The sequence below is a fragment of the Apostichopus japonicus genome, chromosome 9 (genome assembly GCF_037975245.1).
Source record: "Apostichopus japonicus isolate 1M-3 chromosome 9, ASM3797524v1, whole genome shotgun sequence".
Lineage (NCBI taxonomy): Eukaryota > Metazoa > Echinodermata > Holothuroidea > Aspidochirotida > Stichopodidae > Apostichopus > Apostichopus japonicus.
The window spans coordinates 16,899,969-16,918,947 of NC_092569.1; the positions used below are offsets into that span (position 1 = coordinate 16,899,969).

Sequence of the window (18,979 nt, forward strand, 5' to 3'; positions counted from 1 at the left end):
TGTAGCTGCTCGTAAAGAACTATCAAATTTTCTCAATTTCATTTATCAAATAATCATTTACAGGCAAATTAAGCATTTTGTAAAAATCAAAATGATTAATAATCTGAATGGCTATTCAAGAACATTCCTACCTACGCCATGATGTTAGAGAACTCCATCCATTAGAGTTATACAATTATTCCATTTTAATTTTGAAATGTGTACCCAACTTGGTGAAATGGGTAAAAAACAATCAGAAATGACTGTAAATATTTGCCATAATAAATTTTATATATGTATACATATATATATATTTTTTTAAGGGGGAAGGGGGGAGTTAGGTTGGTTGACTAAACCTTAACTAGAATTTAAACTCAATCTATTTGTGAAGTTTTCCTTCTTCTTATTTGCACCAGAAATATTTGCAAAGGTAATGGTTTTACATTCAGGGAAAACAGATCAAATTAAAATATATTGTTTGCAAAACTATGTTAGCGATGAAAACTTAATGAAGACTTTTACTTTTACTTTTTTACATTAACGAAAAATGTGAACAAAATGTGTTTGTATACATTAATTTTCATATTAACAGTCGTCTCAGCATATCATAAAGTTCGATATGACATTTGTCTGTAATTTGTTTGTACAAGTTGTAACTTTAGTAAATGAAGAAAACGTATCAAATCATCTTTATTTGCTATATTTTAAATAGCAATTACTAACAATAACTTAAGCCTATTGTTTATAACGTTTTTGCCAGTGTTTTTAGCTTGATAAAACATATACATTTTTTCAATGAATAAAGTATACGAGTTAATGTGTAAAACAACCACAGTAAACACGTTATGTCTTATGCAATTGAGTATATTGGCTGACATTGAAATACGGCACGGTATTGAATGTACCAAATGCATGCAATAGGTTTACATGAGACATTGGCCGGTGTAAACAAAAAAATATGCTTTAAATTGCAAATAAACTAAAAATAATACATGTGAAAGTATCTAGGGATATTTGATATCGATATATCTGAGTTACAAACAGATTAAAGTTACATTAAAGAAATAGTCAAACGAATTAAGGGTGAAATTGTTGTAAACGTCATAACTTGAAGTCTTTGGGAACTAGGTTTATAGTATAGTACCAATGCAGATACTTTGCAAATTCCAAGAATATCAAAATATCGTACTTAAAGGTTTATTGTCAAGTTAAAAACTACTTTTGTGATAGTTTAAGAAATTAACTTAATAATTGTGAATTAGTCTTAAACGTCTGGGAGACCGGTATTTGTAACTTCTAAGTACTTTTAAGGCAACAAGAAGGACATATTTGAACAAACGAGATAAACATATATACATAGATATTATTAGTTTAAACTAAACAACAATTTCAGGGTATATTATTGCAAGTAAAGTATAGCCATTGAAGTTTACCCATGCAAGTATTGTTGTAAATGTTTAACTCACCGTTTCTTCCGAGGACGTAAAGGCGTTGGTTGTTGTGAACAAGAATGCAAATACTGCTCGAACAGCCACGGAAAGCTCCATATTTATGAATGTCTTGGTAAAATACGAATGACAATTCAAATGAAATGTATCTCTAGAGGTAAGAAATATTCCTAAAAACAACGGACGACCCGAAGTGCATTTATAAAGTTGTTAAATTTTGATGTCTCACAGCCAGATCGCATTGTACTTGTACGTTGTGATTTACCGTCTGTCAGTTGTAACATAGAAGTATTCAAAGGCATCCATCCACTATGGAAACTTCCAGTCGGTCAAGAAAGGGGGATTCGTTACGTCACGTTGCCGAGATATCTATACATTGTACGGGAATTTGCAATTTACATGTTTGTAGATGACTTGTGTGTATTCAATGTATAGAAGTGTGGGTTGAGTATAACAAGATTATGCTCAATTCTTTTATAAGACACTTAACCATACGTCTTTAAGTGTCACAAAAAGCAGCTCTTACGAAATATGGTGTAGAATTTTGTCATTCAGTTGATCCTAGATCAATTGAAAAGTTGAACAATGTAAGGAAACAACAATGAAATTCCATTTTATTTAAACTTGAGTTGCCACAGTCTATACTATCAGCATGCAAAATTGCTAAATTTACGGTACTCAATTGGTATACAAGCTTTACTAAATTTATTCAAATCATTTCGTGGAATCAACCTCCTCTACTCTATCCATTTATTGATTTATTGAGTGTTTCCCTACATAACATTTCGGGGACGAAGCTGCGAAGGTGCATTAAGAAGATTTGGAGTTCTACTACAAAATTTATGATAGATGATCGAAAAAATATCGTTTCCCATTTAACAACGTAAACATGTTCCTTAGATCCTTCCCCATAACGAATGTAAGCCAAATTTTGTGCTGGTGCCCCAACTAAAATTTGAAAGCGATACAGAGGATAGAGCAAGGGCGCAACCACGCACCCATTTGGTGTTTTCAATCCCCAGAAGAAACCTGGAGGACCAACCAACCCATCTCTATTGGCACACAGACAATTACAACATATCCTGAAGTATTCCTTTAATAGTAAATATATGCAGTCGAAAACCCTTCAATACTTTTTTTTGTGCAAAGTTGCAAAATATTGCACCGTGTTGCATCTAAGGATCCTCGATTTTACCAAAAAAATCCCAAAGGAAGGTGACAAACGTCCCCTTTGAACCACTCTGGACCACCAAAAGTAATATCCTCCCACTACAAAAAATATCCTTGCGCCGCTAGGTTAGAACCTTAATCGCATCATGAAACTTTAGTTGTCGGACTCTTAGAGTGGTGACAAAATTTGTTTTGTTCTACGGAGAGCCAAACGTTTCATAAATGTCGCAGAAGAAAGTGAAGTGTCCAAGTTAATATATATATATGTCCAATTCGATATCAACATGTTACAATTCGATATCAACATGTTACAATTCCATATGAACATGTCGAAACAAAATACAATATGAATTGCGTCTATCAATATGTCAAATTCAACATCAGCATGTCGAAAACTTGTAACAGCATGACACGTACTAAACTGGTCATGTCAACATTGCTTGCTAGATACAATATTGATGTCGTGCTATAATTTTGGAACGTCGGCGCGCGCCAACGTTTCGTTAATGTATAGTATAGTATAGTATAGTATAGTTGCGTGCGCCGGTTTGTGGCTGCACCCTATGGGAAGTCCCCCGGGGGACACGTGGTTGTGGTGCACTGTGGTGCCCCAGGAGAGATTGATTGAATTGTGCACACTTTGGTGTGCGGGTGTGACAAGTTACCAATGACCAGGGGTTAATAATCAGCGCATTGAGACTTAAGTGTGAATTTGCGCTTTATAAGAACTGTGTATTATTATTATTATTAATGCCCAAAACTGTATATATATGTCGAGATTTATATGAGAATGTCCAAAACTTGTGTCAGCATGTTGAGAGAAGGAAATAAAATATTCAAGCCACAGGGATCACGTTGATGACATATTGGTATTTTGTTTCGACATGTTCATATGGAATTGTAACATGTTGAATTGGACATATATAGGCTATATATATATATATTAACTTGGACACTTCACTTTCTTTTTCGACATTTATGGAACGTTTGGCACTCCGTATTGTTCCCTCACACCATATAACGCTGGCTACCTGCTTTCTTGGATACTATCAATTATATAACCCTTAAACATCATACAACAAGTGTGCTTGCACCTTGCTAGATTGTGTACAACTGAACCCTATCCGTGTATTGTCCTGTCGCGCTTAGGCTATACATGATCGCATCGATATCACCAAAGCGAAAATTCGCAGCTTCGACAACACAAAATATGTAGCTAGATACCAACATCTGCATACGTGCATAGTAATATTGCACTATCGTTTATGCTACTTTTATATATGCCAACGCCTGCAAACTGGCATACTTACATTGTAAAATATATTTACTTAACAGCCGTGAAATTAACTATGTTTTCCAAAATATATTGCATATTTGAAATTTATAAATTTGTCTCTCTTCAATCGTGATTTACTCTTACGTTCCTTACATTGTACAGATTATTGTTTTGGAAAAGTTCATAATAAGCGGAAAGAATTACAAGCGTAAACAAATAAAAACTTCCGAACAATAACAGTGGTATTTTAACTAGTATATGTTGAAGTCTAGACACATCTTTACGGTATCTAGAAAATGTTTCTTCCCGGTGTGCCGTGTAATTGCGTTAATTCGTTCAGGCTCTTAGGATATGAAAACCGAATGATAAAATACGCAACGAGGCCAAAAGAAATCGCTAAAATATCTCCGTGATCAATTTGATTAAACTATACTCAACCAAAGAGAACGTTATACGCCACCTATCACCATGATTCTTTGATCCATTGAATGCATATTTAAGAGTTTTGTAGTAAATTTTCGAGCGCTTGTCACTTAATTAACATTTGCAGTACTTTGGTCCTACAATTGGGATAGCCAGATCGCAGTTGAGCATTTAATGTACCCCATCCCCCCCCCCCCTCACCACACACACACACACAAATAACTTTACTCTGCAGTGAGTATGCGGAACGCGAAAAAAAAGTAAAACATGTTTCTTCCTGTTAACTGGTAACAAAAATCTTGAAAATCATCTCTGAATGAGAAAACCGTATTTTCCTCATCCGACGGCACGCTTTTTCCTCCGTACTACAGTCTGTTTGGATGTGTTAAACTAACCCAACAGAGTAGAGCCAGTACTGCTGAATAAAGTCACTCATTGCAAGATGAAGACGGGCACAAGACATGAAACTACCCACAAACTAAACGTGCAGTTTCATTTGTAATTATAACATAACATAATATTAATTGTTTGCATATGCTAGTATGAGAATAAGTATATATTTTAAATTCATATGGTTTATAGCTCCATTGTTTTAGTTGTACCTTACTTTTGATAAATCTGACGAGAAACAAAAAAAAACTGCAAATAAAATGAAGCATTGACTGAAACATCCAATATATTACAAGTGATGGACAATTACTCATCAAAAAATCGCCGACCTAAGGTAGTACACACCACAAATATCGATTTAAATGGGGACTTCACACGAAATACCGTTATGCAACATTTCATTATAATCAAAGTAATAATATTACATATTTGATGTCATTGATATGACTTTTACGAGACTTATTTAAGACCCCTTTAAGATCACATTCTGGTTCTTGTGATTATTGTCTTTAAGAGGTGCAATGAACTTGTTTCTTTAGCTAGGCCTTCATTAAAACGCCTACCATTAAAATTCCATATGTGCTTACTTTACATGTATCCAGTGGTGTAATTCACAGTTAACTGTTTTCAGTAATATTAAAATTAAAAAAAAAATACACACAAACACAAATGTTTAAACTACTTGGTAGTATATGTATATCCTATTTTCAACCTCCCATGTCTGGAAGAATGTTCTGCATGTCTTTTACTGCCGCGAAACATTTGGAACCAAGAGCCGAATACCTTTCACTAACGCAATACCTTCAAACGTTAAAAAAAGAAAGGTGTAAATTGTTAGAATGAAACAATGGACTGTCGTCAACCTACAATATAATATGTCATCCCTGTAGGAGTCTACATCTACAACGGTCGCGAATCGGTGTCTTACACGTGAGTATGTATTTCCGTGAAATCACGTGCACGCTAGTGAAAGTTCAAAAAACAATCAATAACATTTCAATATCTGATTGACGGATACCTGTTGATCCATCTCGACGAACACCATCAGCTTATTGTATTAGAAAACTTTACATAAACTATATAAAATGCGATGTAGAATGAGCTTACAGTAAACTTGTCAATTTATCAGAAAGAAACATCAAGTCATCCGTCGTTTCTCGAAGCAAAAATCAGTTCAGTATAATTTTGGGAACCGTTGATACGTTCTACCCGAGCTGTCATTCCTGATCTTCTTCGAAAGTCATAAGGATGGAGTTTCTCTTGCTTGTAAGCGCAGTTTTTGCATTTTCGTGTACAACGATTGTCAACGTTGCGTCGTCAGATCAAACGGTGAGTTACATAATCTAGAATAGTATTTGATTTTCCATCATATGAAATTTCTACATATATTTTTCAAGATCCAAATAGTTTGTACTTATTGTATTTGCAAGAGAAGGTGTTCTAGAGAATGTATTGTAGGCATATGATTATGGGTTGATACGAACGATAACGTTTCACTTTTCAAAAGTTGTTTTATTCACAATGTTGAAGGCATAGTAAATGATCTTTATATTACAACTCATAGGGCAAAACAGATTGTTACTATCTGAATGTGAATAGCATTAGAGTAATTGATTTTTTTCCTTTCATTCATTTAAATCAAACAAAAGAAAAATGGAAAATTCTATTATTTACTCTAAAAGTAGTTTGTACCGTTTACACCAATTGCCATTATTGCTTTTTCTTCACTTTGTGCATTTGTTCGTATGTTAAATGTAACACATTTTGTCCACATATTTTTTTCTTAAGAATAAAAGAATATATTGTATTCATTAACAGAGTACCGCAAATTAATAAAATTCAACCTAAGATATCGTGAACATATAATTTTACGTAAAGCACACATTGAGATTAACACATTGAAATGTCCAAAAATGTTCACATGTTTAAAATATATATATTTATACCTCGATTTTCTTAAGTTACCATTACTACTAATATTCCATAGTCGAACAAATGTATTTACTTTCATTTGTTTACTAAAATGTACCGTTCATATCCCTATTAAACTTAGCAAGAGCAAGGAGGATTTAGATGAAAACATTTTTTGCTATTGTTTCTTGATTCACGCAAAGAAAGCTTTATATGGTTGTATAAATTTCATATTAATTTATGTAATAAGTCAAATGATGTATTTATCTCAAAAATAAGACATTGCTTTCATTTGTTCATTAAAAAAAAGCCTCGTGCATTTCCTAGTAGAGTTAGAAACAAATAAGTTCACTTCTTGTCTTATATATATAAATAAAGTTATGTTTTCATGGTTTTCATCTAAATTATTTTATATAAATTCTCTGATGATTCCAGTAACAACTTTAACGACGTAAACTCAACTTTCGGTTAAAATCGCTATAAACAATTTTTTGAATAAAATAGTCGGACTAGAAAGAAGTAAAATAATTATAATGACTCTTTACAAATGATAACCAAAATATCATGTTAACTCATCTCCATTATATCGTTAGCAATATGTTGATATACGTTTATTTGCTAGAAATATGTTTCCTATGAACTGGTGTTCACGGAAATCATGAACTCAGCATACAACTGGCTGAATATTGGGTTGATAAACTTGTTCTATGGTAATATAAGTTGTCGACAAAATAGTTGAAAGAGTAAGCAATTACCAACCTCAGATGTAAACAGTAATCTGGGAAAAAATATTCAGTTGTAGCATTATGTTTATTTGAATCATACCAGAATACTAATTAGCGAGATCGTCATCGAACTGGCTAAATTCAACTTATTGTTACGAATAACATTTACATTTTTAGTCGTTGGATACATATTATGCATTATGTCATCCACTTTGCTAATTAAAATACAACAACGAAACTTAGAAAAGAGCGACAGTATTAAATTTGTATGGGGTTTCCTGAAAGCCATTTTCTTTTATTCTTTGATTCTTTCAAAATGTGGGACGTAAAATATACTTTTTGTCTCTGAGGCCTCTCTTGGAAGAGTTAGAGAGTGATAATATTGTTATAAAAGTGCTCAAATAATTGTTAAGAAAATATAAATGAATACCTGGATCAGGGATAAGGCTGATGGGCCGGTAATATAATGGATCGGATTTGGAGTTAGTACACTACATTGTTTTCCAAGAGAATTGAGTTGCAAAGTATCTTACTCTGATGAGGTTACGCAATGATAATTAATATGCTAACAATTTGACGTTACTGACTTTATCTCTCTCTAGATTTTTAGCATACAGACAAATGGATAAGTTCTATAACCATACTAATGGGCACAAAAATATCGTTTTTAAACATGCTAGTATCCTGAAAAGTTAGGGCGAAATGTGAAATAACAAAATTTACAATGATTATGTCTTTAAAACAGACTACTAGTAGTTACATTCATCAAGCTCGATCTTGTTAACGTTTAACATCATGGATAAACGTGAGCGGTGCTTCTTCGAATTTGTCAATATTCAATAAAGTTACACTTGTAAGATTTCTCTATGGACATTTTAAGTATATATCCCTCAATTGATCAATGTATTCATTTTGTAAGGCTACCACCGGATCAATGTAGTCTTCAAACAAAGGTAACAGAATTTTATGTTAGGATGCAAAGAACGAATTTGGTTGCATTGACAATAATGTTCGCACGTTTAATAACGGTGAGGTGTATCTCACGATTTCCACTATGAGAACACGTGCATTGATTTTTTTCCATATCTACAAGATATTATATATTATTTATTTGCAGAGTAATCATCAGCACAGCCTGCCTTCAACTACAGATGACACTCAAAGTGAGATATATGTTACTATTTATAAGTTATTTTATTTATGTTTACAGTACGTTTAATTTTGCTTAGGTGAGTAACACTATTTTTTTCAGTAATTGAGAGTACATGATGCTACAAATTTAGTCATCATGTTATATCTCAATATAGCAATGCTCTTGGCAATGCAAAGAGGCAAGAGCAGTTGCTGAGTTTAATATTATAATTAATTAACACAAGTGAGATTCAATAACATGCCAGGCGTTATTCACATTAGTCAAACTGTATTTGGACAATGTCCTTGTCAAGAAATTCTTTTCGGTTAAATGTCCAAAACAAGTGGAAATTGAAATGTGTATTAACGGTATGTTTTTGAGATATTCTTTGTGAGAATTATAACTTAATTCAAATATATATCCATTTTTTTTGCAGTTATTATTATCACCTGCAAAAGTAGTGCAGAAATTATGTCGCTTTTCTTACAGGTGGATCGTATTTCTTTTATCAAAGTTCTGAATATCCCAAGGACTGTCGAGATGTCCAACGTCAGTGTTCTACATCAAGTTCCAGTGGAGTATACCTCATCAAACCAGATGGTTATAAAGAACCATTTGAAGTATTCTGCAACAACGATGTAGACACAGGAGGATGGACGGTACGTCCATGACTATTTCAAAAAAATGCTGCCAAGAGTTTGCTTTAAAATAAGTGTCGTGCTGCTATTTTCGGAGATACATAATGCATGTCAATTTTTCAAACAATTTGATGATTAATTTATCACTGTAATATATTAAAGTTGAAATATTTACTTAGCTATCAATATGATGTGTAACTATTTGGACTTCATTAGTACATATTTTTTGTAAAAATATTTGGTTTCTCATGAAGATGAAATGAAATGGATTTGTAAAGAGAAGCAAACATAGTTTTAACTCGGTTACCAAGATGACATCATTGTTGCATTCATATCATAACACTGAACGTGAACAATTATTTTTACAGAGAGTTATGAGTACATAGTTTGACCAAACGATGTCAATATTTTACCAATTTCACTAGCTATCAATTGCAACCACCAGAAAAAACAACAAGCAACAGGAATATGTATTAAAATTCGTTTCTTTATGTAGGTCATTCAACGACGTGAGGGTGGCTTTGTGAATTTTAACAGGAGTTGGTCACAGTATGAAGATGGATTTGGATTCCTGTCCTCTGAGTTTTGGCTCGGGAATGAAAGGTTGTCGTATTTGACGAATCAGGAAGTGTATGAACTTCGTGTGGATATTACTCTTTATAATGGGTCAGCCTTGTATGCTATTTACAAAGGTTTCCGTATCACTGACGGATGGAGTCAATATATGATATCCAGTATCGGAGTATTGGAAAGCAATTTATGTAAGTGGTTGAGATGATTGATAAAGTCTTAAATCAAGAACTACTGATCGTTTACCTTCATCTCCAAGTATTTTACATTCGTTCCCATCAATACAATGCAAGCACGTTTCCTTCGTTTGTTCATTGTGTACACATTTTTATTGCGTTATTTCTAGCCCGGAAATTCTGGTTTTGCCATATATATATAATATAATATAAGAAATATTACATATTTGTTTCACATCCAGGCTCAGCACTGTCAACCTGTCCTTCGAATATGATCTACAACACCTGCAGTTGCCAAGCAACGTGCGATGATCCCAATGGAGCGGGTGGATGTAATAATAACTGCCTGGGTAGTGAAGGTTGTAACTGTCCTACAGGGTTCTTAATGCATGGAAGTGACTGCATCCCTACCAGTGACTGCGGTTGTTTCATAAGAAATGAGAACTTGGTTATACCAGTGAGTGCATAATTTTATTTAACTATATATTACTATTGCGACTACTCACGATAGCATGACTATTTTTGGTCTAATATATTGTTACTGTTTTGTATTTTAGAATGGGGAAACATATGTCAACGATGACTGCACACAGAAGTGTTCGTGCAGCAATAACCGATTAAGCTGTGAAGATGACTACAGGTGCAGTGCTAATGCCGTATGTGATATTAACGCCGGAGTGAGACATTGCTCTTGTAATGAAGGTTATGGAGGTGACGGACTAAGTTGTGAACCTTTATATGAAGACTGTAAAGGTCTTTACGACGCCGGCCATACACAAGATGGTGTTTATACAATCCTTCCGTCTGGATGGTCGGGTTCATCATTTACTGTGTACTGTAAAATGGATAATGGTGGAGGATGGACAGTAAGTCTTTTGTTCTTTCTGACTGTTGAAACGTGTTAGGAGGTATTAGTTTTAATTTTAGCCGATGATCTGTCTAATATTTATTATCAAAATATACACTTCGCTACAGAAATTACATTTCCGAGTTATTTACAATATTTAAATTTACAAGATACAATTCGAATACATTATTGAAAATACTAAAGGAACTCTGAATAATAGTAAACTTACTCAGTCCAGAGTAATCTATAAAAGTAAGAGACAAGAACTTTACATACAAGCTTATTCTAATGCGTCCTCTAGAACAGCTTATAAACACAAAATGAACTGCTTTGCTGTTTCATACGGTTAAATGTCATGCATTTACTCATATTGCATTATCAAAACTTACAATTTCTTTAAACCCATTGATTGCTCGGTAATAAATGGTTTTCACTTTTTTTACACATTTGCTCACACACTTTCAGGTATTTCAACGTCGCACTGATAATTCTACTAGTTTCTATAAGGACTGGACATCTTACAAGGAAGGATTTGGTGACGGTGAAAACTTCTGGCTAGGTAATGAAAAGCTTCATTTCATGACAAATCGGAAAAATTACAAGCTTCGCTTTGACGTCACTACCTCCGACGGGACACATAAATATGCTGAATATCCAGAGTTTCAAGTTGAGTCTGAAAGCAACAACTACAGATTGAATAAACTCGGAGATAGGAGTAGTGGCAATACAGGTTTGTAAATGCTCTTCCTCTTCTCTTAGCCTTTCGGTTTCAAGAGTTTGGTGCGTATTATATTCATGTAAAAGCACGTGCTGGCTGATCATCTGCAATGTTTATAGTTAATACCCCTTCTGTGCATAACAAATGTAATCAATTTCAATAAACGATATGTAACCATTATGTGTAATTCTTACGCTTCAAACATTAAACCCTGGAAGTACAGCTGTTTGAGGAAGAGCTAATATAGGTCAAGGGTCATGAGTTCGACACTGTTCTTTTCGTGTGAGAGAAAGCATTGGCACATTGTTTTAATTTTAAACCGAGTTTTAATTTTACTTTCTCTCGATTTTTAACTGATAATGAATTAATACCAGTTATCCTACACAAAAGTTACATTTAACCGGTTCGGGAGCTAAAGTTAGAGTCATTATGTTAAAGGACGGGCTGATTATGTTAACACAGTAGCTTTGGAGTCTGCGTTAATTTAACATACAACCATGAACATAGCCTGAAGCAATTTAAATCATCACAATATTAATACAGTTATAAGTGTTTAACATTTGGCAGCTTGATTGATTAAAGTTAAGACTCACAAAAGATTCGTTTTTCAATCATCGCGAAGCAGATGGAGATTAAACACTAAACAATTATGCTACATCAGATTCGTCGATAGCAAATTACAATCTTCACACAAACTCATGATCGGAAAACGACTACAGCAAACGGCTGACATTTTCACAAGTGAAACATGCTTACACACAAACACACACCCTGCTCTAATCATCAAACCGTACAAAACATACATGCATTATGAGATGCACACAAGAAAACTGACCTTACAAACATGATTCAATGGTCATTTGTATAGTATAATTAAGAATCCTATACTAGTAAGTCATTCGAATAGTTAGATGTTTCCTGTCCACTATGTTATACCAAAATGGTAAATACTGGAATTATTCATTCAAATTATCACTAAAACTATGCGTAGTTCTCACAGCCACGTAACTGATACATATAGATCAAACAATACATTCAAATCTGAAATAATATGCTAATACATAGTACAACATATTTAAATAAGAATAAGAATACCACTGCGTAAATTGCAGTAATGTCGACTTAAGGTAAACTATAATCTAAACTTATAGCAATTAGAAAACATTGGGATTATTTGTTACTGCACGTTACCGTAATCAATGTACCAACCGATTTTCCTGTTTTTGTTTTTCAGGTCGTAACTTTGTTAATTACAACAGAGGAAAACAATTCAGTACACATGACCGAGACAACGATGCTTGCGGTAACTTCCACTGTGCACAGCTACATAGAAGCGGCTGGTGGCACTCTAATTATTATTGCTCTTATTGTTATAGTTACAATTATTGTCATTATTTTCAATACAGCAGCAGCTGTCAATCAATTTGTACCGATGACAACCTCAATGGAGTCTACAACGGTGAACGGGGCACACAGATCTTCACTGACTATTATTACAACTGTAACATTGGATCCGTCGAAATGAAAATTCGACCTTCGTGAGACGAGGAAACCTATACGGACCATCGGATTTTACTCAAAACAATTGATTTCAGAGCCTGAACACGAATTGAAAAGAAGAGTGGACGATCACTATGGAAAATTGGATGACATGAAAGTCGACGTAGTACATATCACAGTCGTATCACAAATATATGAATTATTTAAATCTAGTGAAAAGTTAATTTATTTATACACCGATAAACAGCAGTAGCAACGCATTTCCTTATGTTCGACAATAACGCTCGAAGAAACAGCGGTGCATATAAAACACGATGAAGCTATCCTAGAACAATGAAAGCATGTTATGATATCCTCTTTTGTGTCACATATGAATAAATAAAAACAGGCATGTAATTTTCTTTCTATGCGAAATTTTGTCTTGAATAAAAACGTTTAGTAGCAGCAAGTATCTTCTTTTGTTTTTACTAGAATACCGCTGAAATGATGCTTTGTTTACGATACTATCGCAAATTCTAACATGGAGTCATTACAATGTATTCCTCAGTACAACAGGTATATTAAATTATTTGGTGGCCAATTGTTTTTAAAGAACTACTCATGATTTAGATTATCAGACTCAGATATAAAACACATGTGGTCAAACTTAAAAGAGGGCGCTGTCATATCGTTCCTATCTATAGTACCATTCGTAACGGTATCAGGAGTTGATCATCAGTTCTGTAGCCTTTAACATTTCGTTAATAATTATTGATAGAAAGAATCTTTTGAAATATGTATGGTCAAGCTTGCATATCAAACTACTTGTCTAATCATTCTATCTTGGTGCTTTCTTGTGCACTTCTCTAATGTTCGGCAAAACTGCATAAGTGTTGACTTGAACTAGTCAATCACACAGCGTGTTTTTAGGAAAGGTCACCCGGCATCTTTGTATCACTGTCACGTCTTTTAACTGATTTTGTTGACTCAAAGATCCTTAAACGTACATATAACGCACAGTAAAGGACCGATATGACACTGCCCTCAATATAAAATTGAAGGGCCCATTGGGGAATCAAGTTTTTATAATTGAGAAGTGAATTGTTCAGCCATGGTTCCCCTTTAAATACTAAAAGTCACCCAAGATAGAGCATGTGCACGAAATACCAAACAACATGATTCACCCTCAACCAACGTCCTTTCACAGTGAGACCCTAACCAGGTGATCGACAATTATTAGGATAATTGGAGTATCACGAGGCCCTTCGAGAAGGAATAAATAATATACATGACACTGCCTATACGTTAAGAAACCTTCCAGAACAGGGTTTCTGTAACTTTATCCCCTCACAAACCCCATGTGGATATCAGAGTTGTCCACGAACCCCCAACGATTCGACACGATCTGAGTCATCATTTTACTATAATGCGCATAAAGATCAAGTTCATAGTGTAATATTGTACTGTCATGCGTACACCAACATCACCAGAGTCTTGCGTGCTGTGTCTGTTTCATAATTCAGTTATTTATCACATGCATGGTACGGTACTTCTATGGCAAAATTTGCGTATGGAACGCGAAAACAGTTTTTCAATAGGTACGACTTTTGTACATTACTAAATTATATGATATATCAGACTTTATATCAACAAAAAGTACCCGAGTTTTGACTTTCAGAAACGTCTCACAAAACCCCTAGGATGGACTCACGCACCCCTGGGGGTTCATGCACCCCAGTGAGGGAACCCCTGATCTAGACTAATCTACACATTGTTTGTCTGCAGAGAATCTCAAATAGTTCCAACAAACATCACCCAAGTTACGTCCAGTCATGTAGCCAGACCGGACAATAAAAACCAAGGGGGGGGGGCGGGGAGTGGGGTAGAGGTGGCATTTACCACCCCGTAGAGATTACTTGTGAGAACAATGTTGTTTCTACCGGAATAAAAATATATCAACTCTTTTGTTAGTTTCTATTCATGTGATACACTGCATGGGAGGAAATACGGGGTAGCTTTCATAAATAAATGCCTTTAAATAAATATTTTGAAGCAAAATTAGTAATCAGTACAGTCCCTCATTGCGTTATCGATTGGAGATTCTGTACTTAAATCCGTACATTGGTCAGAATTCAAATTTGGAACGCAAATTTGCTGTAATAATTGTTTATGTGGGTGGTTGGTTGGGAGGAGATGTGAGATGGGGGAGGGAAATGAGATTTAAAACACAATATTTATTATCAACAGAGGCCATTGGCTTCTAGTTTTTATGCCTGTCGATGTACACTTTGAACGTACGAAAAATACGTTAAATAAAAAAACGTTTGCAATTGTAGAAATGAATCTCATTCACCATCGGATATGACAAACCGCTTTATAGTAACCTTACAAGTTGATTCTTAAATACGCAAAACTAACATGTTTACCGTGCATCGTGTGTTGACTATAGACAGCACGTAACGTTGCAAAGGAAAGTAGTAACGTTAAATATAAGGACAATTTGTAAACATGTTCAATGAAAAATTTGTCATGATCCCAAGGTTAAGTGCATTACAGCTATGACATATTGTTCACATATAATTTCATTGGTGACTGAAGGCTTAGAGACACTAACAAACATTGTACATAAATTTAAGGTATGATTTGTTCTTCTTTATGAACATGTTTTTTTCGTTGGTCTTCAGTTACGGGCTAGGCTATAAAGCTAGTGTAAGATGCAGTAGGTTAAACTGTATAATTAAAAATAAACCATTTTGGCCTACGATTAGGCTGATTGGCGTTTATTTACAGGTGATTCATATTTGTTTTAGCAAAGTTTTGAATATTTAAAGATTGCTGAGATGTTCAACGTCAGTGTTCTACGTCCAACTCTGCGGAATATACATTATCAAGCCAGACGGCTTGAAGAACCATTCATATTTTCTGTAACGACTATGTTGGCAAAGACGGGCGGGGGGGGGGGGGGGTTGGGAGACTTACGTCCATGACTTGTAAGTTGTTTAAGTATATGCGGAACTGCGACAAAACTAAAATATTGTCATGTCAGCTCATACCTTCCTTTTATTTCCCTAATAAAATTCATATATTGATTGCCATTGAAACATCTTGCACCAAGAATATGCATTTTCAATGTATTATGTTGCTATTATATGCAATAAAACTAATAATATTTGACGTATCAAGCAACACATACATGGATTTCGTACGGATACCACATGTTATGGAGCACAATGCTTGTAATACTTAGAGAGATAGATGCATCATGTTCTTGCCAAAAATATCATAATAATAATAATAATAATACTACTACTACTACTAATAATAATAATAATGATGACGACAACGACGACGACGACGACGACGACGACGACGACGAAGACGACGACGACGAAGACGACGACGATGACGACGACGACGACGACGATGATAACGTCGGGTGGCTTCCAATTCAACAATTTAACTCACATTTGCAATTATAAAGTCTTTTTCGATGGGACACGTAGATTGCTCCTTCCTTTAACCCAGCTGGGTATCGAACCATGAACCTCTCCATTGCTAAGCCTCGTTGCTTTACATGCCACCGCTTTTATCCACTCGTCCTTAGAACCGGTATACGATTTTTTCGTGGAATTACTTCAAAATTATTTTAATTCCGTTCTACAAACCGTTGCTTAAACAATTCATCATGAAAAACATACGGCTTATTCAAACTAGTTATTTCCGTTAAATCCACGACAATTTACCACATCCACAACCAGGAACATCGCTAAGATTGTGGAAGGCCTGTCGATCCAACTTGCGCTTGATCATATAATCGTGAAACAGTTTGAAAAATAGTTATCGAAAACATGTAAAATGATCCAACCAGGTTTCTGATCGAGTAGTTTCTGGCTTGCCCAGTGTTTTGGGAACGATTTGGTAATGTTATAGCTCATAATGAGATGTTTAGGACAATCGCTGCAATTGTAAAATCTAAAATCGTTAATTGAAGGTTTAAAACTATCATTTTATTCGATATCAGATCATCATTTTCCCCCAAATAGTTCTACCAAGCTCGTGGCCAGAAATTATTTTTTCTAGGGAGTTTGGGCGACACTGCTGGCTGATTACCACCCTTGGCTGAGTCTAAGAGGTGGGATATCCCTTCCTCTTCAAAGAAACTCTTGTATAGATAAGAAAGCCTATATGTCGCATAATTCTAACTACTTATGTGTTATACAAGTGTTAATTTAATGTGTGTGTGTTATTTAATGTAGGTCTTATGGCAAATGTATAAATCTATTTGGAAGTAGGAGGTGAGGGGATCGGGGAATGAGGGATGGAGCGAGTTTTTCGACGTTTAATCTCAAAATATTGAGTCTTTATTACAAAATACCCACGTAAAATTGTGCTAATAAAACTTTGCTTAGGCCTAGGTTGAGTGGGTATGGGGGGGGGGGGCAGTTTCACCCCTCAAGTGCATGATGTAATTCTTCCTTCAAAAATACAAGGAGTCATTTTATCCTCACTGAAAATGGGAGATGCTCCACCAGCCTACCCCTCCTCTCTCGAAGAACATGATACGATGTCTTGTCTACTGCCAGACGGCCAGGGAATCTAAGAAGAATGTCATACACAAAAATGTGTTCGTATTTTTCTGCCGTCTAGATGACCGGTTTCATTATTCAACGTGAAATGTGAATAATTAGTATCGAAGGATTGACATTGAGTCATGTACACTAGCTCGTCTCACCGTATGTTATAAGATGGTAATTATTTTGTGTGTCGTATATAATCGAGGTATTTTCAAAAGTACCACACTATGTTTGGTTGATTATAGTTTGTCAGGTACTAGTCTTATTTTCTACTATAATGTCGGTTAAGACAGATCTTGCGGCTCGCTAAAGATTCCGTAAAAGCAGGACGCACCACATTACAGTAATCCGACTTACCCCAACCCCACGCTTTTGATTTTAAGGCTCTTTGTAAGCATCGATGTAACAGAATACATAAACATTTTTAAATAATCCGACATCCCCCCGCCCCCTTGGCTATGAAGGAAACATTATATACTGCACACGAAATTTAAAGGCATTGACGACTCTCCCCGAACAGCGTGCCGCCATCTCTAACAAGTTGACTTTCCGTTGCTTGCAAGTGAAGTTTTTCTCTTGTCGCTAAAAAATGCTGACAGTAATGAATCGTGATACCTTGTTATCATTAGCTGGACCTGAGATGTCCATCGCTGTATCTTTTGTACACTGTGTTGTGGTTATTGACCGCAGCTGTACTGACTGTACACTAGTGTCTAATTACCGACGGTAGCAAGATGTGTGTGTATTTTCTGTGATCGATGGTGGTGTCTAATACTTCTGTTACACCTCATTCGAAAATATTTCAGATTATCGGCATAAGACGTTTCTTTATGCGCGAGTCTTCACACCCTTTAAAGGAGAAACAACTTTAACTCTCATATTTAAGGTTAAAGATAGAGATGGTAACAAATCCTCTCAAAAATATCCAGAGGCCTGGTGTGGTAATATTTATATACACTGTTGTGTTATCATTGTACCGTGCAATCAAAATTAATCTCTACCACATTATTCAATGGATATTGAGGGCTGGGGATACTTTTTCTTTACCATTCTGTTACGAACTGTCTTTGGCACAAAGTTCATGAACTGAATGTGTGAAATAATAGTTGACATCATAAACAAAGAAACAGGATGAGACTGACATAAGGATATGGTAGACGGCCACGGATATTATAATACGATTTTTTTTTTGGCAATATGAAGCTAGGAAGAATAGGTTACCAGGCAAAATTTCATACGTAGAATAATTTATGGTGCTTTTACAATACTTCGCTAGATCTGTATTCGGGGAATGTATTGAAAACAAATTAAACTAATTTTTAAACAAGGAAGTGTTTGTAGTGAAACGCAGTTAAAAGAAAGGGTTGCGCTGCACATCTATCGAGGTAATTTCATTCATACGCAACGACAGGGATAGACATTTGATTGGGGGCTCTCGTCACCTGCCCCCCACCTACACCCCCCGCTGGTTACTCCACTGTACTTTGTTGATATAAACTCAAGAAACCAAATAAATACACATA

The 18,979-nt window shown here is 35.1% G+C and overlaps 1 protein-coding gene across 1 annotated transcript; it reads left to right on the forward strand.

Annotated features, from left to right (window-relative positions):
* The first annotated feature begins 5,860 nt into the window (after positions 1–5,860).
* LOC139973772 (uncharacterized) lies at positions 5,861–13,351 on the forward strand. Its single transcript, XM_071980635.1, has 8 exons — positions 5,861–6,015; positions 8,440–8,485; positions 8,944–9,113; positions 9,589–9,853; positions 10,081–10,295; positions 10,396–10,704; positions 11,151–11,415; positions 12,638–13,351. The coding sequence occupies exons 1-8, from the start codon at positions 5,935–5,937 to the stop codon at positions 12,943–12,945; spliced, it is 1,659 nt and encodes a 552-aa protein (XP_071836736.1). The 5' UTR covers positions 5,861–5,934; the 3' UTR covers positions 12,946–13,351.
* The last annotated feature ends 5,628 nt before the right edge of the window (positions 13,352–18,979 follow it).

Coding starts and splice junctions, on each gene's coding strand:
- LOC139973772 (XM_071980635.1), top strand. CDS start 5,935: ATGGAGTTTCTCTTGCTTGTAAGCGCAGTTTTTGCATTTTCGTGTACA. Junction 9,114..9,588: donor TAGACACAGGAGGATGGACG/GTACGTCCATGA, acceptor TTCTTTATGTAG/GTCATTCAACGACGTGAGGG. Junction 11,416..12,637: donor TAGGAGTAGTGGCAATACAG/GTTTGTAAATGC, acceptor TTTGTTTTTCAG/GTCGTAACTTTGTTAATTAC.